The 23,633-nt window shown below is 52.9% G+C and overlaps 1 protein-coding gene across 3 annotated transcripts; it reads left to right on the top strand.

Moving 5' to 3' along the window:
- Positions 1 to 4,438: 4,438 nt before the first annotated feature.
- CREB3L3 (cAMP responsive element binding protein 3 like 3) lies at positions 4,439 to 23,633 on the top strand. 3 transcript variants are annotated; one of them, XM_054464481.2, is made up of 10 exons: positions 4,439 to 4,608; positions 5,726 to 5,854; positions 7,799 to 8,099; positions 10,649 to 10,767; positions 15,280 to 15,417; positions 19,262 to 19,368; positions 21,038 to 21,106; positions 21,978 to 22,062; positions 22,270 to 22,366; positions 22,543 to 23,633. In XM_054464481.2, exons 1-10 carry the CDS (start codon positions 4,582 to 4,584, stop codon positions 22,854 to 22,856), a joined length of 1,386 nt encoding a protein of 461 aa, XP_054320456.1. In that variant the 5' UTR covers positions 4,439 to 4,581; the 3' UTR covers positions 22,857 to 23,633. The 3 variants fall into 3 exon arrangements, with proteins under 3 accessions (XP_054320456.1, XP_054320457.1, XP_054320458.1); XM_054464482.2 differs by having other exon boundaries at positions 4,450 to 4,608; positions 7,802 to 8,099; XM_054464483.2 differs by lacking the exon at positions 19,262 to 19,368 and having other exon boundaries at positions 4,495 to 4,608; positions 22,543 to 22,699.

The raw sequence follows: 23,633 nt of genomic DNA on the forward strand, positions 1-23,633 counted from the left end.
CTGCCTCAGCCTCCCGAGTAGCTGGGACTACAGGTGCCCACCGCCATGCCCAGCTAATTTTTTGTATTTTTAGTAGAGACAGGGTTTCACTGTGTTAGCCAGGATGGTCTCGATCTCCTGACCTCGCAATCCGCCCGCATTGGCCTCTCAAAGTGCTGGGATTACAGGTGTGAGCCACCGTGCCCGGCCCTTTTTTTTTTTTTGATACAGGGTCTTGCTCTGTCACCCAGGCTGGGGTGCAGTGGCATGATCTCGGCTCACTGCAGTCTCCACCTCCTGGGTTCAAGTGATCCTCCTGCCTCAGCCTCCTGAGTAGCTGGGATTACACGTGCCCACCACCACATCTGGCTAATTTTTGTATTTTTAGTAGAGATGCGATTTCACTATGTTGGCCAGGCTGCCTGGCTAAATTTTTAAACTTTTTTGTAGATATGGGGTCTTGCTCTGTTGCCCAGGCTGATCGGGAACTCCAGGGCTTGAGCAATCTTCCCGCCTCAGCCTCCCAAAGGGCTTGGATTACAGGCATGCGCCACCGTGCCCAGCTCCAGCAGGTTTTGATAAGAGAAGGGGGAGTGCTCTCTCTCGAGGGCAGTAGGGCTCCCAAGAGTCATAAATGGGGTGAGGAGAAGCAGAGAGGAGTCCAGAAGTCAAACTTCACCTACTTGATCCACCCACTGTGACGGCCCTGGAAAAAAGGCTCCACGGCAAATGCTGAATAAATATTATGACTGGGATCACTAAAGCCAAGCCAAGGCAAATAACCCCTCTAAAATCCAACACAGAGCGGTTAAAAGGAGATCAGAAAAATGCAGAGGTCAAGGGCGAGAGAATTCTAGCAGCACCCAGACAGGGACAGGTACCGTTATCGGGGTCTCTCCTTGGGCCCCGTGGAGCTTGGGGACCCGGATCCTTCTATGGGGTGGGACCATCTTGGGCACTGCAGGTTGCTGAGCAGTGTCCCTGGCCTCCACCCACCCCACGCCAGGGCCACCCCCCTTTGTTGTAACAACCACAGATATCCTCAGACATCACCCAGTGTCCTCGGGGGCTGTAAAATCACCCTGGGTGAGCTCCCCTGGGTTAGGGGATTCCATGGACCCCCAAGAGACTGTATCCCGTGATGCTCTGCCCTGCTGAGGTCCCAGGAGGCTGCACACGTTGAAATCCATGCCCTGAGTGGGGAGGGAGGGAGGAGGTGAATCCCAGGAACTGGGGTCCCCCTGGTTTATACTGTCTGCCCCATCGGGAGTTTATTCTGGTGTCTGGTGTGAGCAGGGAGCCCACTCAGTTTTTTCCCAAATAATTAATGCAGTCTTTCTCCCCCGGACCCCGTGGCTGTGGGGCGGGATTGCCCTCTGGGGTGGGGCCGTCCTGGGCACCGTAGGGTGCTGAAGGGCATCTCTGGCCTTCACCCACTCTATGCCAGGAGCACCTCGCACTTGTGACAACCACAAATGTCCCAGACATCGCAAAGTGAGTGTCCTGAGCTTCAGGCCGAGAGGTTGAGGCGGCAGTGAGTTTTTTTTTTTTTTTTTGAGACGGAGTCTCGCTCTGTCACCCAGGTTGGAGTGCAGTGGCACAATCTCTGCTCACTGCAAGCTCCGCCTCCCAGGTTCACGCCATTCTCCTGCCTCAGCCTCCCGAGTAGCTGGGACTACAGGCGCCCGCCGCCACGCCCAGCTAATTTTTTTTTGGTATCTTTAATTGAGACAGGGTTTCACCGTGTTAGCCAGGGTGGTCTCGATCTCCTGACCTCGTGATCCACCCACCTCGGCCTCCCAAAGTGCTGGGATTACAGGCGTGAGCCACCGTGCCCGGCCTGGTGCAATGAGTTTTGATCACACCACTGCACTCCAGCCTGCCCTAGTGGAAGGCAAGTGCAGTAATGTGAGTTAGTGTTGGATAAAAGAACCATATCGGGTGTGGGATATGGTAGCCCCTTATTGAATTTTGATTTCATGAATACATATGAGTAATCCATTGAAAAATATAAACCAGGCCGGGCATGGTGGCTCACGCCTGTAATCCCAGCACTTTGGGAGACCAAGGAGGGTGGATCACTTGAAGTCAGGAGTTTGAGACCAGCCTGGCCAACATGGCGAAACCCTATCTCCACCAAAAATACAAAAATTAGCTGGGTGTGGTGGTGGGAGCCTGTAATCCCAGCTACTCGGGAGGTTGAGGCAGGAGAATCGCCTGAACCTGGGAAGTGGAGGTTGCAGTGAGATAAGATTGTGCTACTGCACTCCAGCCTGGGCGACAGAGCGAGACTCTGTCTTGAGAAAGATAGAAAGAGAAAGAGAAAGAGAGAGAGAGGAAAGAAGGAAGGAAGGAGGGAGGGAGAGAGGGAAGGAAGGAAGGAAGGAAGGGAAAGGGAACCAGGATGTGAATTTTTTTAGAGCAAGGAGGGCACATAAATTACCCCTCTCAACCTAGCACATGGCACAGTGTCCAACAAACAGAAAGCTTGATTTAGTCTCCTATTTGCTAAACTTCCAGCAGTGCCCTGCTGTTTAGCACAAACCAGATTCCTTGCCATAACCCACAGGGCTTTGCACGACCTGCCCCGTCCCTCCCTGCCTCCCCCTCCTCCCTGTCTTCCTCTCCTCACTCTGCTCCAGCCACAGGGGTCTCATTGCTGTTCCTCCAATGCGCTAGGCATGGACCTGCTTCAGGGCCTTTGCACAAACTGTGCCTCTGCCTGGGGCACCTTTCCCCAGACCTTCCCAGGGCCAGTTCCATCTCATCCTTCAGGACTGCACTGAACATGTCATTTTTTTTTTTTTTTTTTGAGACAGAGTCTCACTGTCGCCCAGGTTGGAGTGCAGTGGTGTGATCTCAGCTCACTGCAACCTCCATCTCCTGGGTTCAAGTGATTCTCCTGCTTCGGCCTCCCGAGTACGGTATTGCAGGCATATGCTACCACGCCCATCTAATTTTTGTATTTTTAGTAGAGATGGGGTTTCACCATGTTGGCCAGGTTGGTCTCGAACTCTTGACCTCAGGTGATCCACCCACCTCGGCCTCCCAAAGTGCTGGCATTACAGATGTGAGCCACCACGCTTGGTCTAACATGTCATCTGCTAAAGGGGGACTTTGCCTGGGCACGGTGGCTCATGCCTATAAACCCAGCACTTTGGGAGGCTGAGGCAGGTGGATCATTTGAGCCCAGGAGTTTGAGATCATACTGGCCAACACATTAAGACCCCATCTCTATAAAGAAACACAAAATTAGCCAGGTGTGGTGGTGCACGCCTGCAGTCCTAGCTACTTGGGAGGCTGAGGTGGGAGGATCACTTGAACCCAGGAGTTGGAGGCTGCAGTGAGCTATGATCCTGCCACTGCACTCCAGCCTGGGCAATAGAGTGAGACCCTGTCCCCCACTATCACCACCAAAGAAAAAAAAAACAGGGTTCCTCTCTCTTGGTAGGGGGTGGAGGGGAGGTCAGAGACAGCCTCTCAGCCACCTGGGCTGATTCACAAATATCGAACATTCACTAAAATGTCAATACAGTGACCTAGAGCCAGAGGGGAAGAGCGACGGTACAAGAGGAGAGTTCCAGGCAGAGGGGCCAGCAGGTGAGCAGGTGCAAAGGCTCTAAGCAGGAACCAGTTTGGCTCCATAAATATTTGTTGACTCAATGAACGATAGAAGATTCTAGAGAGAATTGATTGCACAGAATCAGCCATGGGGACTTGGAGGCGGAGTCCAAGCTGGTTTCGGAGGGGGCTGGGGGCCGGAGGTTGGCAGGTGGGGTGAAGGATGGGAGCCACTATCTGCTGGCAGGAAAACTGGCTTCAGTGAAGATCTGGTCTGGTCCTCTTGGTTTGTTTCTGTCCAGGGAGTGGACAGGACCCATGTAAGGGCCCTGGGCTATCCCAGAACCCATCTGGGAATTCTGAAGAGAAAAGGTCCCGTAACTGGCCGGGTGCGGTGGCTCACGCCTCTAATCCCTGCACTTTGGGAGACTGAGGTGGGCCAATCACGGGTCAGGAGTTCGAGACCAGCCTGGACAACATGGTGAAACCTCGTCTCTACTAAAAATACAAAAGTTAGCCGGGCATGGTGACGGGGACCTGTAGTCCCAGCTACTCAGGAGGCTGAGGCAGGAGAATCACTTGAACCGGAGAGGCAGAGGTTGCAGTGAGCCGAAATGAGATGGCGCCACTGCACTCCAGCTTGGGCCACAGAGCAAGACTCTGTCTCAAAAAAGAAAGAAAAAAAGAAAAAGTCTTCGTAAGTAGGGCAGAGGTCACGGCAGAGTGGAGGTACCCCAGACTTCGACCTTTGCTCACTGAGGGCTGGAAAACCACAAAACACCCAGATAACGGTCTTCCCTCCCCTGCTCCTGCCTGCCCCAGTGTCACTGGCCCTCAGCCCTGTCTCTCCAACCTGTCCACCAATCAGCACCTGGAGGTGGGCTGGGAGCTGCCTGTGTCCGCTTCAGCATCTTTTGGGAGTGGTGACAGAGCCACAGAGGGCTGTGAGCTTGCCCAGCCCCAGGTAACGCTGGCGGTGGGTGGGCCTCCAGCTTGGAGCAGAGACCCCCCAGGCATCTGCAGACAGAGCTGGATGGACCCATGAATACGGATTTAGCTGCTGGAAAGGTGAGCCCTACTAGGTCCCCAGGGAGAGCGGGAGTCTAGGCTGGGAAAGCCTCCCCAAGCTGCCAGAGCTGGAAGGACCCCATCTCCACCCCCATTGTACAGATGGGAAGACTGAGGCCCAGAGAAAGGATGCAATGAGCAAAACTGTGTGCCTTTGCCCCAGGGCTGCCCTTGTCTTTCTTCCAGGTCCCCCTGCCTCCCAGGAGCGGGTACTTGGGGAGGCTGTGAAGACCTGAGAGGCAAGCGGGCATCTCTAGCTAGGGCCTCTCTCCAGCACTTTTTATTTTATTTTTATTTTTATTTTTATTTTTTGAGATGGAGTCTCCCTCTGTCACCCAGGCTAGAGTGCAATGGCACCATCTCAGCTCACTGCAACTTCCACCTCCCGGGTTCGAGAGATCTTCCTGCCTCAGCCTCCCAAGTAGTTGGGATTACAGGTGTGCACCACCATGCCCGGCTACTTTTTGTACTTTTCCTAGAGACAGGGTTTCACCATGTTGGCTAGGCTGGTCTCAAACTCCTGACTTCAGGTGAGCTGCCCACCTCGGCTTCCCAGAGTGCTGGGATTACAGACGTGAGCCACCATGCCTGGCATACTTTTTTGTTTTTTGAAACAAGGTCTTGCTCTGTGACCCAGGCTGGAGTGCAGTGGGGAGGCCATAGCTCACTACAGCCTCAACCTCCCGGGTTCAAGGGATCCTCCTACCTCAGCCTCCCCAGTAGCTGGGACGACAAGTGTGTGCCACCACAGCCAGCTAATTTTTTAAAATTATTTTCAGTAGGGATAGGGGTCTTTATGTTGCGCAGGCTGGTCTTGAACTCCTGGGCTCAAGTGATCCTCCTGCCCCAGCCTCCCAAAGTGCTGAGATTACAGGCGTGAGCCACCACATCCAGCCTCTCCAGCACTTTAAGAGAAATTGGCTCTCACACTGTGGAATTCTATCAGCCTCAAAGTCCAGATTTGGAAGGGGAGTCTCAGCGAGGGGCAGCAGCTGGCCCAACCTGGAGGCAGAGCGGCGACTGAACTCCAGCTGGAAGGAGGCAGGGTTGTGTGCACATGGGAGGTGGGGAGGTGAGGGGCTGTGTGTGACCCTCACAGCTGTTCCTCGCGCCCCAGATGGCTTCTACTGCCTGCCCCATGGACCCCATCAACAGCTTTGAGCTCCTGGATCTCCTGTTTGACCGGCAGGACGGCATCCTGAGACACGTGGAGCTGGGCGAGGGCTGGGGCCACGTGAAGGACCAGGTGAGGAGTCCACTGCAGTTGCCCTGGGACCACAGAGCTCCAGGCGGGCCAACTGAGGCCCCACGAAGGTGCTAGACCCGCCAGAGCCCAGCTAGAGCTCTGCTCAGCTCTACGATGCACTAATGGGTCACGGTGTTTGATTTTAGTCAAGCACGTCATTTAGCGGGTAGCATCAGCTCCTTCTTACGGGTAGGGAAATGGGGGCCCAGAGCAGTGTGGAAACTCATCCAAAGTCACACAGCAATTTGGAGTTAGGTTCAAACTCAAACTTGGGGCACCTCCCTGGCTAGGTTCGGTTCTCTTCTCCTTCCTCTCCTTCCTTTCTCTCTTTCTTTCTTTTTTTTTTTTTAGGTAGAGTCTTGCCCTGTTGCCCAGGCTGGAGTGCAGTGGTGCCATCTCAGCTCACTGTAACCTCTGCCTCCCGGGTTCAAGTGATTCTCTTGCCTCAGCCTCCCAAGTAGCTGGGATTACAGGCGCCCGCCACTGCGCCTGGCTAATTTTTGTATTTTTAGTAGAGACAGGTTTCACTATCTTGGCCAGGCTGGTCTCGAACTCCTGACCTTGTGATCCATCTGCCTCGGCCTCCCAAAGTGCTGAGATTACAGGCGTGTGCCACTGCGCCCGGCCCACTTTCTTTTTTTTCTTTCTTTTCTCTCTCTCTTTCCTTCCTTCCTTCCTTCCTTTTTTCCCTTCCTTTCTCCCTCTTTCTTTTACTCTCTTTCTTTTTTTTTTTTTGAGATAGAATTTCACTCTTGTCACCCAGGCTGGAGCGCAATGGCACAATCTTGGCTCACTGCAACCTCCGCATCCCAGGTTCAAGCGATTCTCCTACCTCAACCTCCCGAGTAGCTGGGATTACAGGCACCTGCCACCACGCTCGGCTAATTTTTTGTGTTTTTAGTAGAGATGGGGTTTCACCATGTTGGCCAGGCTGGTCTGGAACTTCTGACCTCAGGTGATCCACCTGCCTCGGCCTCCCAAAGTGCTGGGATTACAGGCGTGAGCCACCGCACCTGGCCCTTTTCTCTCTTTCTTTCTCTCTTTCTCGTTTTCTCTCTCTCTCTCTCTCCCTCTCTCTCTGTCTCTCTCTCTCTGTCTCCCTCCCTCCCTTCCTCCCTTCCTTCCTCTCTCTCTCTCTTTCTTTCTTAGACAGAGTTTCGCTGTTGTTTTGCCCAGGCTGGAGTGCAATGGTGTGATCTTGGCTCACCGCAACCCCCACCTCCCAGGTTCAAGTGATTCTCCTGCCTCAACTTCTCGAGTAGCTGAGATTACAGGCATGTGCCACCACGCCTGGCTAATTTTGTATTTTTAGTAGAGACGGGGTTTCTCCATGTTGGTCAGGCCGGTCTCAAACTCTCGACCTCAGGTGATCTGCCCGCCTTGGCCTCCCAAAGTGCTGGGATTACAGGCGTGAGCCACTGTGCCTGGCCCTTTTGTTTTTCTTTTTTTCTTTTCTTTTTTTTTTTTTTTTTTTGAGATGGAGTCTTGCTCTGTTGCCTAGGATGGAGTGCGGTGGCATGATCTCGGCTCACTGCAGCCTCCGTCTTACAGGTTCAGATTCTCCATCCTCAGACTCCCGAGTAGCTGGGACTACAGATGCCCACCACCACGCCCAGCTACTTTTTGTATTTTTAGTAGAAATGGGGTTTCATAATGTTGGCCAGGCTGATTTCGAACTCCTGACTTCAAGTGATTTGCCCTCCTCGGCCTCCCAAAGTGCTGGGATTACAGGCAGGAGCCACTGCACCTGGCACTGGCTGGGATTTTTATGCTATGTTACTGTGTGTGAGCCTCAACAGCCCCGGGAGGAAGAAGCAGTAAATCCATCTCGGAGAAAAGAAGGACACCTAAGGCCCAAAGAGGGTCACTGGTTTCCTTGGGGCCACACACCAATCTAGAAAGAGTGTGCACCTCCTAATTCTTACCCCTCCCTGTCCACCCCAGCAGGTCCTGCCAAACCCCGACTCTGACGACTTCCTCAGCTCCATCCTGGGCTCTGGAGACTCACAGCCCAGCTCCCCACTCTGGTCCCCCGAAGGCAGTGATAGTGGCATCTCCGAAGACCTCCCCTCCGACCCCCAGGACACCCCTCCACACAGTGGACCGGCCACCTCCCCCACCGGCTGCCATCCTGCCCAGCCCAGCGAGGGGCCCTGCCTCTCCTATCATCCTGGCAACTCTTGCCCCACCACACCCCCAGGGCCAGTGATCCAAGTGCCTGAAGCCTCTGTGACCATAGACCTGGGTGAGTCCTGCTGTGTCTCTGCCCACCGCCCTCACCTTGTTCCAGGGCCCTTCCTGTAAGTGAGGAAATGGAGGCCCAGAGAGGGCTGGCGTCTTGTCCAAGGTCACACAGCAATTTGGAGTTGGGCCCAAACTCAAACTCAGGACACATGTCTCCCTTGGCTAGGTGTTTCCATGCTTTCAGGTGGATGCTATTGGGAGCCCATTTTCCAGATCGTGAAACTGAGTCCCGTCAGCTTGAGCAATGAGCTAAAACCACAGAGCTAGGATGCAACCCCAACAGGTGGCTCAGGCACCAGGCATGGTGCTGACAAGCACAGCCCGAAGTCAGGGTCTTGCCTTCTATGTGTCTGTACCCCGTGCCTGGTTCCTAGTAGATTTTTTTTTTTTTTTTTTTTTTTTGAGACAAGAGTCTCACTCTGTCACCCAGGCTGGAGTAAAGTGGCACCATCTCTGCTCACTGCAACCGCCACCTTCCAGGTTCAAGCAATTCACCTGCCTCAGCCTCCTGAGTAGCTGGGATTACAAGCATGTGCCACTATGCCCGGCTAATATTTATTTTTTAGTAGAGACGAGGTTTCACCGTGTTGGCCAGGTTGGTCTCGAACTCCTGAGCTCAGGTGATCTGCCCGCCTCAGCCTCCCAAAGTGCTGAGGTTACAGGTGTGAGCCACCGCACCCAGCCTGTAGATGCTCAATAAAAGTGCATGAGGTTACCGGGTCCTAGGTTCCCGGGTGCTCCTCCTAGACATGGGGAACAGCAGATCAGTAATGATTTACTCTATTGATTAAGCAGTCCCGGCAGGCCAGGCAGAGCCTTGGCTGGAGATACCTGGCCTCTGGGTGGCCTTTGTCCCTTGACACTTGCTATGAGCTCTTCTTGGTCCCATTGGAGAGTTGACAAAACTGAGGCTCAGACCCAGAGCGGTGACTCACGCCTGTAATCCCAGCACTTTGGGAGGCTGAGGCGGGTGGATCACTTGAGGTTAGGACTTCAAGACCAGCCTGGCCAACATGGTGAAACCCTGTCTCTACTAAAAATACAAAAATTAGCCAGACATGGTGGGGGGCACCTGTAGTCCCAGCTACTCAGGAGCCTGAGGCAGGAGAATCACCTGAACCTGGGAGGCGGAGGTTGCAGTGAGCCGAGATCATGCCACTGCACTCCATCCTGGGCAACAGAGCCAGACTCTGTCTCAAAACAAACAAAACAGCTGGGCACGGTGGTTCACGCCTGTAATCCCAGCACTTTGGGAGGCCAAAGCGGGAAGATCACAAGGTCAAGCGATCGAGACCATCATGGCCAACATGGTGAAACCTCTGTCTACTAAAAATACAAAAATTAGCTGGGTGTGGTGGTGCGTGCCTGTAGTCCCAGCTACTCAGGAGGCTGAGGCAGGAGAATTGCTGGAACCCAGGAGGCAGAGGTTGCGGTGAGCCAAGATTGCCACACTGCACTCCATCCTGGCGACAGAGCGAGACTCTCTCAAAAAAAAAAAAAAAAAAAAAAAAAAAATCTGAGGCTCAGAGAGGTGAAGTCACTTACTCAAGGTCACACAGCCCTGGCCTACCAGGATTAGAACCAAGGGTTACCTGACCCAAAGTTTGTGTGCTCAGACAGCATGCCTACTGCATGCCGGCTACCAGGAGGGGACAACCAGAGGTGAATCAGACCTCGTCCCTGCCCCTCGGGTGAGATAACGCCTGGCTGGCTGCAAATCTAGCCTGTAATTCTGTGTGATAACAGCCACTCCCTTTTGAATCAGCCAGTGTCTCCTGACAATGTCCTGTGTCTTCCTCAGCCTTGTGGGACAGACAGAACCAAGCCCTGTTGAATTTGGGTCCCCATCTTTTTTTTTTTTTTTTTTTTTTTTTTTTTTTTTTGAGATGGAGTCTTGCTCTGTCACCCAGGCTGGAGGGCAGTGCCACAATCTCAGTTCACTGTAACGTCCACCACCCGGGTTCAAGTGATTCTCCTGCCTCAGCCTCCCCAGAAGCTGGGATTACAGGTGCACGCCACCAGGCCCAGCTAATTTTTTTTTTTTTTTTTTTTGAGACAGAGTCTTGCTCTGTTGCCCAGGCTGGAATGCAGTGGTGCAATCTCGGCTCACTACAAGCTCCGCCTCCCAGGTTCACTCCATTCTCCTGCCTCAGCCTCCCGAGTAGCTGGGACTACAGGCGCCCGCCACCACGCCCAGCTAATTTTATGCATTTTTAGTAGAGACGGGGTTTCACCATGTTGGCCAGGCTAGTCTTGAACTCCTAACCTCAGATGATCCTCCTGCCTCGGCCTCCCAAAGTGCTGGGAATACAAGTGTGAGAGCCACCATGACTGGCTGGGTTCCCATCTTATAGCAGAGGGGAGACTGAGTCACTAGTGAGGGCTGCCCCCTTGAACTCAGGCCTTGGGGACTCCAAGCTCTGGCAGAAGTCCTACGAATGTTGGGATTAATCATGGGAGACTTGGTGGAGGAGGTGGTTAGAGTCTGGAAGCTCAGTACTCCCCCCATCTGACACTCTCCCTGTCTCCGTCCCCACCTGCCGTGGTCAGAAATGTGGAGCCCAGGAGGAAGGATCTATGCTGAGAAGAGGGCTGATCCGGTGGACCTGTCCCCACGATGCAATCTCACCGTGAAAGACCTCCTCCTTTCGGGCGGCAGCGGGGACCTGGTGAGCACCCCCACACCCTCCTGTGAGGCGTTGGAGCTGGGAAGGCTGCTCGGGTTCGAGGAGCCTAAATATCCGCATTTCAGAGGCTGGAAAACTGAGTCACAGAAAGGCATGGAATTTGCCCACAGTTAGAGACCATTCCAGTCCTGGGTTCACTGTCACCTGGGTTGGGTCGTCTTCCTCTGTAGTATTTAGTAGTAACAACAGCAACAACAACAACAAAAAGCTAAAACTGGCTGAGTGTGGTGGTTCACACCTGTAATCCCAGCACTTTGGGAGACCAAGGCAGGTAGATCGCTTGAGCTCAGGAGTTTGAGACCAGCCTGGGCAACATGGTGAAACCCCATCTATACAGAAAATACAAAAATTAGCCTGGCATGGTCATGGTGGCACATGCCTGTGGTCCCAGCTACTTGGGACACTAAGGTGGGAGGATCCCTTGAGCCCAGGAGGTCAAGGCTGCAGTGAGCTGTGATTGCACCACTGCACTCCAGCCTGGCCAATAGAGCAAGACTGTCTCAACAACAACAACAAAAGGAACAAAGCTAAAACTGAGGCTGCACCTGCTATATGCCAGGCACTCTTCTAAAGGCTTTATTTATCATCTTAAAAAAATTTTTTTTGAGACAGGATCTCACTCTGTCACCCAGGCTGGAGTGCAGTGGCGCAATCCTAGCTCACTGCAGCCTCAAACTCCTGGCTTCACGCGATCCTCCTACCTCAGACTCTCAAGTAGCTGGGACTACAGGTGTGCACCACCACACCCAGCTAATTTTTCTTGTCTTTTTAATTTTATTTTATTTTATTCTTCTGAGACAGAATCTTGCTCTGTCGCCCAGGCTGGAGTGCAGTGGTGCAATCTCGGATCACTGCAACCTCTGCCTCCCAGGTTCAAGTGATTCTCCTGCCTCAGCCTCCCAAGTAGCTGAGATTACAGGCATGCGCCACCAGTCCTGGCTAATTTTGTTTTTCTTTTTTCTTTTTTTTTTTTTTGAGACGGCGTCTTGCTCTGTCACCTAGGCTGGAGTGCAGTGGCGCGATCTCGGCTCACTGCAAGCTCCGCCTCCCAGGTTCACGCCATTCTCCTGCCTCAGCCTCCCGAGTAGCTGGGACTACAGGCGCCCGCCACCATGCCTGGCTGATTTTTTGTATCTTTTTAGTAGAGATGGGGTTTCACCGTATTAGCCAGGATTTTTTTTGTATTTTTAGTAGAGACAGGGTTTCATCGTGTTAGCCAGGATGATCTCAATCTCCTGACCTCGTGATCTGCCCGCCTCGGCCTCCCAAAGTGCTGGGATTACAGGCGTAAGCCACCGCGCCCCGTTTAGACCCAGCTGATTTTTCTTTTAATTTTTTTCTGTAGATATGGGTCTTGCTATGTTTCCCAGGCTGGTTTTGAACTCGTAGCCTCAAATGATCCTCCTGCTTTGGCCTCCCACAGTGCTGGATTATAGGCATGAGCTACTGCGCCCTGCCTGGGGCTTTTATTATCTTAATTTTACGTAGCAGAAAAAGGGCACAGAGAGGTTCAGTCATTTGCCCAGTGCTACACAGCTGCTGCAGGCTTGATCCCTGGGATGGTCTATTGAGCTTATGGTGCCCATTGCACACCAACTGAAGGCCATCTACCCTGCCAAGGGCTTCACGCTCCCATAAGCCAGATTTGACAACCCAAACCCATTTTGCAGATGAGAAAGTCAAGGCCCAGAGAGGTTAAGCCATGAGCCCTAAGTCACACAGCATGCAAGTGGCAGACTCAGGGTTTTGAAATCCTGTTTCTCCAATGCCAAAGGTTATCCTGATAATCTCTAGTGAAGGCCAGGGTGCCCCTGGTAACTAGAGAGATATGCAGTGAGCACCAGCTGTGTGCTCAGCCTCTAGGATCTGATGGTCAGGATGGGGTGATGTACTGCTCATTAAGGTGTACAGAAAAGAAAGAGAGCCTGCAGGGTCACTGCAGATCCAGGAAGGCTTCCCGGAGGAGGCAGTACTTCAGCAGGCCATGAAGGATGGGAAAGGAGAATGAATGACAGCTTTGGCAATGATAACTGGCTTATTTTGTTTTATTTTATTTATTATTTTTTTGAGATAGTCTCGCTCTGTCGTCCAGGCTAAGTGCAGTGCCACAATCTCGGCTCACTGTAGCCTCCACCTCCTGGGCTCAAGTGATTCTCATGCCTCAGCCCCCAAGTAGCTAGGACTACAGGCGTCCGCCACCACGCCTAGCTAATTTTTGTATTTTTAGTACAGATGGGGTTTCACCATGTTGGTCAGACTGGTCTGGAACTCCTGACATCAGGTGATCTACCCGCCTCGCCCTCCCAAAGTGCTGGGATTACAGGCATGAGCCACTGTGCCTGGCCTTATTTTATTTTATTTAAAGTCAAGGTTTTCCTCTGTCACCATGACTGCCTCAAACTCCTGAGCTCAAGTGATCCTCCTGCCTCAACCTCCCATTTTTTTGTATAGCTGACATACAGAACGATACAAAAAATGATGCATTTATAAATGCTAGTTATCAGCAGTTGAAGACCAGCCTGGGCAACATAGCAAGACCTCGTCTCTACAGAAAAAAAAAAAAAAAAATTAGCTGGGTGTGGTGGTGCACACCTGTAGTCCCAGCTACTCAGGAGGCAGAGGCAGGAGGATCACTTGAGCTCAGGAGGTCAGGACTGCAGTGAGCTATGATCACACGACTGCACTCCAGCCTGGGTGACACAGGAGACCCTGCATCTTAAAAGAAGAAAAGTTGGGTGTGGTGGCTCATGCCTGTAATCCCAGGACTCTGGGAGGCTGAAGTGGAGAGATTGCTTGAGCCCAGGAGTTTGAGATCAGCCTGGGCAACATAGTGAAACCCCATCTCTACAAAAAATTCAAAAATTAGCCAAGCATGGTGGCACGCCTTGTGGTCCCAGCTACTCGGGAAGCTGAGGCTGGAGAATCGCTTGAGCCCAGGAGGCGGAGGTTGCAGTGAGCCAAGATAGCACCACTGCACTCCAACCCGGGCAAAGTAGCAAGACCCTATTTCAAAAATAATAATAGTAATAATACAATGAAAAGAAGAAAGCTGTCAAAAGGGCCGGGCTCAGTGGCTCACGCCTGTAATCCCAGCACTTTGGGAGGCCGAGGCGGGCGGATCACGAGGTCGGGAGATCGAGACATCCTGGCTAACACGGTGAAACCCCGTCTCTACTAAAAATACAAAAAATCAGCCGGGCGTGGTGGCGGGCGCCTGTAGTCCCAGCTTCTCAGGAGGCTGAGGCAGGAGAATGGCGTGAACCCGGGAGGCGGAGCTTGCAGTGAGCTGAGATCGCGCCACTGCACTCCAGCCTGGGCGAGAGAGAGAGACTCGTCTCAAAAAAAAAAAAAAGAAAGAAAGAAATGAAAAACCCTGTCCGTATGCCATTTTGTGCGTGTGTGAGGATATCTGTAGGACTGATTTCTGAAGGTAGAATGGCCAGGTCCAAGGACCGTGTGTTGGTTATTTCGAGCCCTGCTGCCAAGGGAGATTCTGCAGTGGCAGGAGTGATAGTTTTTGTTGTTGTTGTTTTGAGACAGAGTTTCTATCGCCCAGGCTGGATCTCGGCTCACTGCAACATCTGCCTCCCGGGTTCAAGCGGTTCTCCTGCCTCAGCCTCCCGAGTAGCTGGGATTACAGGTGCGCGCCACCACACCAGGCTGATTTTTGTATTTTTAGTAGAGACAGGGTTTCACCATATTGGCCAGGCTAGTCTCGAACTCCTGACCTCAAGTGATACACCTGCCTCGGCCTCCCAAAGTGCTGAGACTACAGACGTGTCCACCTTTTTTTTGAGACGGAGTCTTACTCTGTCTCTCAGGCTGGAGGGCAGTGGCGTGATCTCGGCTCACTGGAACCTCCGCTTCCCAGGTTCAAGCAATTCTCCTGCCTCAGCCTCCTGAGTAGCTGGGATTACAGGCGCCGCCACCATGCTCGGCTAATTTATTTATTTATTTATTTATTTATTTATTTATTTTGAGACGGAGTCTCACACTGTCACTAGGGCTGGAGTGCAGTGGCACAATCTCGGCTCACTGCAACCTCTGCCTTCTGGGTTCAAGCAATTCTCCTGCCTCAGCCTCCTGAGTAGCTGGGATTACAGGCGCCTGCCACTACGCCCGGCTAACTTTTTGTATTTTTAGCAGAGATGGGGTTTCACCATGTTTCACCATGTTGACCAGGCTGGTCTCAAACTCCTGACCTAATGATTTGCCCACCTCAGCCTCCCAAAGTGCTAGGATTACAGGCGTGAGCCACCACACCCAGGCAATTTTTGTATTTTTAGTAGAGACAAGATTTCATCATGTTACCCAGGCTGGATCTCCTGGGCTCAAGTGATTCACATGCCTCAGCCTCTCTAAGTGCTGGGATGAAAGGGGTGAGCCATCACACCCAGCCTGGGGTGATAGTGTTTTTGATCTGATGACTCTTTCATTTCCTGAAGGCAGTTGGTGTCCCTGCACCCGCTGTCATTCCTCTGTTTTTTTCCGTAGCAACAGCATCACCTGGGGGCCTCCTACCTCCTGCGACCTGGCGCTGGGCACTGTCAGGAGCTGGTGCTCACCGAGGATGAGAAGAAGCTGCTGGCTAAAGAAGGCATCACCCTGCCCACTCAGCTGCCCCTCAGTAAGGTGAGTCTGGGGGGACTTCCAGCCCTGGATCCGTCTCCCCTTCGTGCACTTACCTGCATGTGTGTCCCACCTTTATTTATTTGTTTGGAGTAGAGTCTTTCTCTGTCACCGAGGCTGGGATGCAGTGGCACGATCTCAGCTCACTGCAACCTCCGCCTCTCAGATTCCAGCGATTCTCCTGCCTCAGCCTCCTGAGTTGCTGGGACTAGAGTCGCCCGCCACCACGCCCAGCTAATTTTTGTATTTTTAGTAGAGACAGGGTTTCACCATGTTGGCCAGGCTGGTCTCGAACTCCTGACCTCATGTGATCCTCCTGCCTCAGTCTCCCAAAGTGCTGGGATTCCAGGCGTCAGCCACCGCACTGGCTATGTGTCTCACCTTTAGAATACCCGTACGAGAATGCTATGGTGTGTGTGTCACCAGAGCCAAAACAATCAGTCAGAAGCCCCATTGTAAATTCAACTCAGAGGGTAATTATCAACATCCAGGAATGAATGGCGGACACCAGGTGGCAGCAATTTGGGTGCAGCAAACTTTTTTTTTTTGGAGATAGTGTCTTGCTGTGTCCGGCTGGAGTGCAGTGGTGCCATCATAGCTCACTTCAGCCTTGACCTCCTGGGCTCAAGAGATCCTCCCGCCTCAGCCTCTCAAGTAGCTGGGATGACAGGTGCACGCCACTACACTTGGCTAATTTAATTTTTTTTTTTTTTTTTTTTTTTGTAGAAATGGAGTCTTGTTATGTTGCCCAGGCTGGGTTGGAACTCCTGGGCTCAAGTGATTCTCCCACCTTGGCCTCCCGAAGTGTTGGCATTACAGGCATGAGCCATCATGCCTGGCCCTGCAGACATGTTTTGATTGGACTGTACTGCAGTTTATACATTTTTGAATTGCTTGATAATGTTTTTCTGACCGGTAGATTTGACATGAGAACTCAGTGACTTGAGGCTGGGCACGGTGGCTCACACCTGTAATCCCAGCACTTTGGGAGGCCGAGGCAGAGGATCACCTGAGGTCAGGTGTTCGAGACTAGCCTGGCCAACATGGTGAAACCCCGTCTCTACTAAAATTACAAAAATTAGCTGTGCCTGGTGGCGGGCAACTGTAAGGTGCTTCTCAGCCTCCCAGCTTCTCAGGAGGCTGAGGCAGGAGGATCTCCCTTGAACCCAGGAGGCGGAGGTTGCAGTGAGCCGAGATGGTACCACTGCACTCCAGCCTGGGTGACAAGAGCAAAACTCTGTCGAAACAAAAACAAAAAACCCAAAAACATAAACAAAACAAAATCCAAAAAACCAACTCAATGACTTGAATGGCCTCTGTTCCATATTCTCAAACCTCCATATGCACCAGGCTGGGTAGCTGTTTGGGTTTTCTAGCTAACCACAGTCCCCACCCAGCCTGCTGCACTCAGTATCAATGCCTGAGTTTGACATTCTCATCTGTTATATATATTTTTTTCTTTTGAGACAGGTTCTTACTCTGTTGCCCAGGCTGGAGTGGAGTGAGGTGATCTTGGCTCACTCCAACCTCGCCTTCTGGAGTACAAGTGATTCTCCCACCTCAGCCCCCCTAGTAGCTGGGACTACAGGTGTACGCCATTATGCCTAGCTAATTTTTTTTTTTTCTGAGACAGAGTTCCACTCTTGTTGCCCAGGCTGGAGTGCAGTGGCACGATCTCGGCTCACTGCAACCTCCGCTTCCCAGGTTCAAGTGATTCTCCTGCCTCAGCCTCCCAAGTAGCTGGGATTACAGGCATGTGCCACCACGCCCGGCTAATTTTTTTTTTTTAGTAGAGATGGAGTTTCACCATGTTGGCCAGGATGGTCTCCATCTCTTGACCTTGTGATCTGCCTGTCTTAGCCTCCCAAAGTGCTCCCAGGTGTGTGCCACTGCACCCAGCATTTTTTTTTTTTTTTCTGTAGAGACAGGGTCCTGCTATGTTGCCCAGGCTGGTCTCAAACTTCTGGCCTCAAGCAATCCTCTGACCTTGGCCTCCCTAAGTGTTAAGATTACAGGTGTGAGCCACCGTGCCTGGCCCCATCTGTTTCTATTGTTGTTGTTGTTTGTTTTGAGATAGGATCTCACTTTGTTGCCCAGGCTGGAGTGCAGTGGTACAATCTGCAGTTAGCAGCTAACTGCAACCTTGAACTCCTGGTCTCAAGGGATCCTCCTGCCTCAGCCTCCCAAGTAGCTGGGACTACAGGCATGCACCACCACACCCAGCTGATTTTGTGGTTGTTGTTTAGTTTTAGTAGAGACAGGGTCTTTACTAAATGTTGCCCAGGCTAGTCTTGAACTCCTGTACTTAAGCGATCCTCTCGCCTTGGCCTCCCAAAGTGCTGGGATTACAGCACTGTGAGCCACCATGCCCAGCCTGACATTCCCATTTGAAGACACTTATTGGCCGGGTGTGGTGACTCACGCCTGTAATCCTAGCTCTTTGGGAGGCAAAGATGGGTGGATCACCTGAGGTCAGGAGTTTGAGACCAGCCTGGCCAACATGATGAAACCCCGTCTCTACTAAAAGTACAAAAATTAGCCGGGCATGGTGGTGTGCACCTGTAATCCCAGCTACTCAGGAAGCTGGGGTGGGAGAATCACTTGAACCCCAGGGGTGGAGGTTGCAGTGAGCTGAGATCTCGCCACTGCACTCCAGCCTGGGTGACAAGAGTGAAACAAGAAAGAAAGAAAGAAAGGGAGAAAGAGAAAGGAAGGAAGGAAGGAAGGAAGAAAGGGAGGGAGGGAGGGAGGGAAAGGAGAATAAAGGAAAGAAAAGAAAGAAACGAAAGAAAGAAGAAAAAAATTAATTAGTCTTAAAACACTGGCTGTCTCCAGGGAAAGGTGCTGTTTCCAGGGATGCCCACAAGGTGGCGGAGTGGTACCCATGCCCAAAGTCTGGTGGGCAGTTCCCCATTTTACAGTATTGGGAGCTGGGAAAAGACCCTCAGAACCCAGACACCCCCCAGAGACTCTGCGAGGGTTTGGACAAAGGATAGCTTCAAGTCATTAGGAATCTTTCTCTGGGTCCTTGGCTCCGGGATGTCTCACATGGAAAGAGGATGGGGTGAAGTTGTGGGGTCGAGGTTAGGTGAAGTGGGGTCAGGACAGTGGGGACTGTTCCACCGTCCCCAAAGTGAAGACTTTAATTTTTTATTTTAATTATTTTATTTATTTATTTATTGAGATGGAGTTTCGCTCTTGTTGCCCAGGCTGGATTGCAATGGTGCGATCTCGGCTCACTGCAAACTCCGCTTCCCGGGTTCATGCCATTCTCCTGCCCCAGCCTCCCGAGTAGCTGGGATTACAGGCACCCGCCACCATGCCTGGCTAATTTTTGTATTTTTAGTAGATACGGGGTTTCACCGTGTTGACCAGGCTGGTCTCAAACTCCTGACCTCAGGTGATCTACCCACCTTGGCCTCCCAAAGTGCTGGGATTACAGGTATGAGCCACCGCGCCTGGCCTATTTTTTTATTTTTTGAGATGGGAGTCTCACTGTGTCGTCCAGGTTGGAGTGCAGTGGCATGATTTTGGCTCACTGCAGCCTCCACCTCCCAGGTTCAAGCGATTCTCCTGCCTCAGGCTCCTGAGTAGCTGGGATTACAGGCGTGCACCACCACGCCTGGCTAATTTTTGTATATTGTAACTATTGTAATTTTTGTAAATTTTGTATTTAGTAGAGACGGTGTTTCACCATGTTGGCCAGGATGGTCTCGAACTCCTGACCTCAGGTGATACGCCTGCCTTGGCCTCCCAAAGTGCTGGGATTACAGGCAAGAGCTACTGCCCCCGGACTCCAAGTGGGTACTTTCTGGCCTGAAACCCTCCTCCCCATTTCACTTGGCAGTACGAGGAGCGAGTGCTGAAAAAAGTCCGCCGGAAAATCCGGAACAAGCAGTCGGCCCAAGAAAGCAGGAAGAAGAAGAAGGAATATATCGACGGCCTGGAGACTCGGTGGGTAGTGCTGGACCCAGACTCTATACTCGGGGAGGAAACTGAGGCCCAGAAAGAAGGAGATGTGGCTAAGGCCACACAGCTTAGGGTCTGACAAAATTGGACGTGATTCTTCTCTCTGGGAGAGATCATGCTTCTTACTGATTGCAGGGATGCAAAGGTGCCTAGAGATGGTGTAGGACAAGGGTTTGGGGGACCCTTTGCCCCCTAGAAGGTGTGCGGAGAAAGGACAAAGTGTGACCCATCCTATTCTGACCCTCTGCCTGAAGATAGACACTTCCTTCCTTTTTTTGTGTGTGGCAGGGTCTCACTCTGTTGCCCAGGTTGGAGTGCAGTGGTGCAATCTCGGCTCACTGCAACCTCCACCTCCAGGGTTCAAGCAATTCTCCTGCCTCAGCCTCTCCAGTAGCTGGGATTACAGGTGCATGCCACCACGCCCAGATAATTTTTTTGTATTTTTGGTAGAGATGGGGTTTCACTGTGTTGCCTAGGCTAGTCTCAAACTCCTGACCTCAGGTGATCTGGCCGCCTCAGCCTCCCAAAGTGCTGGGATTACAGGCGCGAGCCACTGTGCCTGGTCTGTCCCCTTTCTTAAATGCAATCTGCTAAGCTCCTGATCATCTTTATCCAGGGTCATTCTCCCCATCACCCTATGTCCTGGGAAACTGTATCCCATTTTACAGCCACAAAAGCTGAGATCAGAGAGTGGAGTGGCCCAAGGTCATGGGGAGGGGGAGAGTTGAAACTTGAATCTCGGCCGGGCGCGGTGGCTCACGCTTGTAATCCCAGCACTTTGGGAGGATGAGGCAGGCGGATCACAAGTTCAGGAGATCGAGACCACGGTGAAACTCCGTCTCTATTAAAAATCCAAAAAAATTAGCTGGGCATGGTGGCGGGCGCCTGTAGTCCCAGCTACTCGGGAGGCTGAGGCAGGAGAATGGCGTGAACCCGGGAGGCAGAGCTTGCAGTGAGCCAAGATCGTGCCACTGCACTCCAGCCTGGGCGACAGAGCAACACTCCATCTCAAAAAAAAAAAAAAAAAAAAAAAAGAAACTTGAATCTCCCAGGGTGCCTGGTTGTCCTGATATTTCATCTTCTGGAAACATCACTGCCTGAATCTAGGAGGCTCAACTTTTTTTTTTTTTTTTTGACACAGAGTTTCATTCTTGTTGCCCAGGCTGGAGTGCAATGGTGCGATCTTGACTCACTGCAACCTCCGCTTCCCGGGTTCAATCGATTCTCCTGCCTCAGTCTCCCAAGTAGCTGGGATTACAGGCACCCACCACACCTGGCTAATTTTGCATTTTTGGTAGAGATGGGGTTTCACCATGTTGGCCAGGCTGGTCTTGAACTCCTGACCTCAGGTGATCTGCACACCACGGCCTCCCAAAGTGCTGGGATTACAGATGTGAACCACCGTGCCCGGCCAGGGGGCTCAGCTTTGAATGAAGCCCCCTCCATATTAATGCAGAAATGGGACCTAGGAACCAGGCAGATGTGGGTTCAAATCCCAGCCCCGTCTGACCTGCCAAGTAACCTTGGATGAATGACTTCCCCTCTCTGGGCTTGGGTTCTCTTGGCTTGTAATGTGAGGCCTCTGGGGGAGATGTCAGTGGGGCCAGCTGGTGACTGGCATATGCTGAATGTCGATGTGTCTTCCTCCTTTCAGGATGTCAGCTTGCACTGCTCAGAATCAGGAGTTACAAAGAAAAGTCTTGCATCTCGAGAAGCAAAACCTGTGAGTCTGGGTCCAGCTGGGGCAGAGGACGGGGGAGGCAGTCCCAGAGTCCCTTTGCAGGAAGAGCAGAGAGCCCGTGTGATGGCAGAATGACATAGGGAATAAGAGTTTCACCTATGGGCCGCGCACAGTGGCTCACGCCTGTAATCCCAGCACTTTGGGAGGCCGAGGCGGGTGGATCACCTGAGGTCAGGAATTCAAAACCAGCCTAGCCAACATGGTGAAACCCCGTCTCTACTAAAAATACAAAAAAATTAGCCGGGCGTGGTGGCGGGCACCTGTATTCCCAGCTACTCGAGAGGCTGAGGCAGGAGAATTGCTTGAACTCGGGAGGTGGAGGTTGCCGTGAGCCGAGATCGCACCACTGCGCTGCAGCCTGGGCGACAGAGCAAGGCTCTGTCTCAAAAATAAATAAATAAGGCCTGGTGTGGTGGCTCACGCCTGTAATCCCAGTACTTTGGGAGGCCGAGGCGGGCGGATCACAAGGTCAGGAGATCAAGACCATCCTGGCTAATACGGTGAAACCCTGTCTTTACTAAAAATACAAAAAAATTAGCCGGGTTGTGGTGGCGGGCGCCTGTAGTCCCAGCTACTCGGGAGGCTGACGTAGGAGAATGGCTTGAACCTGGGAGGCGGAGCTTGCAGTGAGCCATGATCACGCCACTGCACTCCAGGCTGGGCGATGGAGCAAGACTCTGTCTCTAAATAAATAAATAAATAAATAAATAAATAAATAAAATAATAAAGAGCCAGAGGCCCTTGAAGAATGGATGGAATTTGGACTTTAGTGGGGCTGGGGGACCCCGGAAATGGACCAGAAGCAGGACCGAGGCCCTTTAGGGCTCAGCGGAGGCCTGCCTGTCTCTCTAAGGTCCCTCTTGGAGCAGCTGAAGAAACTCCAGGCCATTGTGGTGCAGTCCACCAGCAAGTCAGCCCAGACGGGCACCTGTGTTGCGGTGAGTCCTGGTGCCCCCAGGAAAGCCGGGGACCTAGGTTTCCGCAGAGGGGCCCATAGGGAGGTCACAATGAGTCCAAGCTCTCCTCGTGCCGCAGTTCAAGTATGATCCAGTCTGGTCTTTGGGGCCTCAGTTTCCCTGCCTGTGGGATGGAGGTGCTTGCAGGGGAGGGGAGGGAGGGGGTGACTCTGCTGCTGTCTCCACCAGGTCCTGTTGCTGTCCTTTGCCCTCATCATCCTCCCCTCCATCAGCCCTTTTGGCCCCAACAAAGCCGAGAGCCCTGGGGACTTTGCGCCTGTGCGAGGTAGGGGATCCCCGCCTTTGAAACCCTTGTCTGGTCTCCCCAAGTCCCCGTCCTGGGCCTCTGGAGGAGGGGGAGAAGACCCCTGTGCCCCTGTTCCCTGAGGCTGGGGGCCAGGGAAGGGAGCATAGGACCCCACCTCCACCTTGTCGCCTGTGATGCCCCGCTTCCCCAATCAGTGTTCTCCAGAACTTTGCACAACGATGCTGCCTCCCGCGTGGCCGCTGATGCTGTGCTGGGCTCCGAGGCCCCAGGCCCCCGACCCGAGGCTGACACAACCCGAGAAGAGTCTCCAGGAAGCCCCGGGGCAGACTGGGGCTTCCAGAACACCGCGAACCTGACCAATTCGACGGAGGAGCTGGACAACGCCACCCTGGTCCTGAGGAATGCAACAGAGGGGCTTGGCCAGGTCGCCCTGCTGGATTGGGTGGCACCTGGGCCGAGCACTGGCTCAGGACGTGCAGGGCTGGAGGCGACGGGAGATGAGCTGTGAGCCCCGCCAGGACTATGCTCCCAGGCCCCTCTGCCTAGGGGTGCCTTGGGGATGCTGCACTGGACAGCGACCCACCTGGGGATGGGACGTGAGGCCAAGACCCCAGCAGAGACGCCAGAATGGGGGAGGCGCAGCTCATAGCCACACACCCAGGGCCTGACTGAAGCCCACGCAGGAACCGACACTTGGACACATGGCAGAGAGAGGGCCACAGGACCCGGGAAATACACACAGAGCCAGAAGCAGAAGCAAAGAGCAGACACACATACAGCCTGAAACAGACCCAGACAGACAGACACAGCCTGAAACAGACCCAGACAGACAGACCGACACAGCCTGAAGCCGACCCAGACAGACAGACAGACACAGCCTGAAACAGACCCAGACAGACAGATACAGCCTGAAACAGACCCAGACAGACAGACCAACGCAGCCTGAAACAGACCCAGACAGAGAGACAGGCAGACACAGCCTGAAACAGACCCGGACAGACAGGCAGACATAGCCTGAAACAGACCCGGACAGACAGACAGACATAGCCTGAAACAGACCCGGACAGATAGACAGACACACACACACAACAGATGCCCAGCAACTCCCCGCCCAGGGACCCCTCCCGGCCTGCCTCGCACACTGGGAGGAGGAAGCCGCCGAGACTGCAGGGAGCCTGGCCCCGGAGCCCCGGGTGCGCCCTGGTCTTTGGAGCAGTCACGGCCCACAATCACCCCTCTTTTCTAAGACTGCCTGATCCGAAATAAAGTATTTTGACAGAACCCT

This window comes from Pongo pygmaeus, chromosome 20, assembly GCF_028885625.2.
Source record: "Pongo pygmaeus isolate AG05252 chromosome 20, NHGRI_mPonPyg2-v2.0_pri, whole genome shotgun sequence".
Taxonomy (NCBI): Eukaryota; Metazoa; Chordata; class Mammalia; order Primates; family Hominidae; genus Pongo; species Pongo pygmaeus.

Excerpts from the sequence above, each read along its gene's own strand:
- CREB3L3 (XM_054464481.2), top strand. The coding sequence starts at position 4,582 with ATGAATACGGATTTAGCTGCTGGAAAG. Across the intron at positions 15,418-19,261 it reads CTCAGCTGCCCCTCAGTAAG|TACGAGGAGCGAGTGCTGAA; the intron begins GTGAGTCTGGGG and ends TTCACTTGGCAG. Across the intron at positions 22,063-22,269 it reads AGACGGGCACCTGTGTTGCG|GTCCTGTTGCTGTCCTTTGC; the intron begins GTGAGTCCTGGT and ends TGTCTCCACCAG.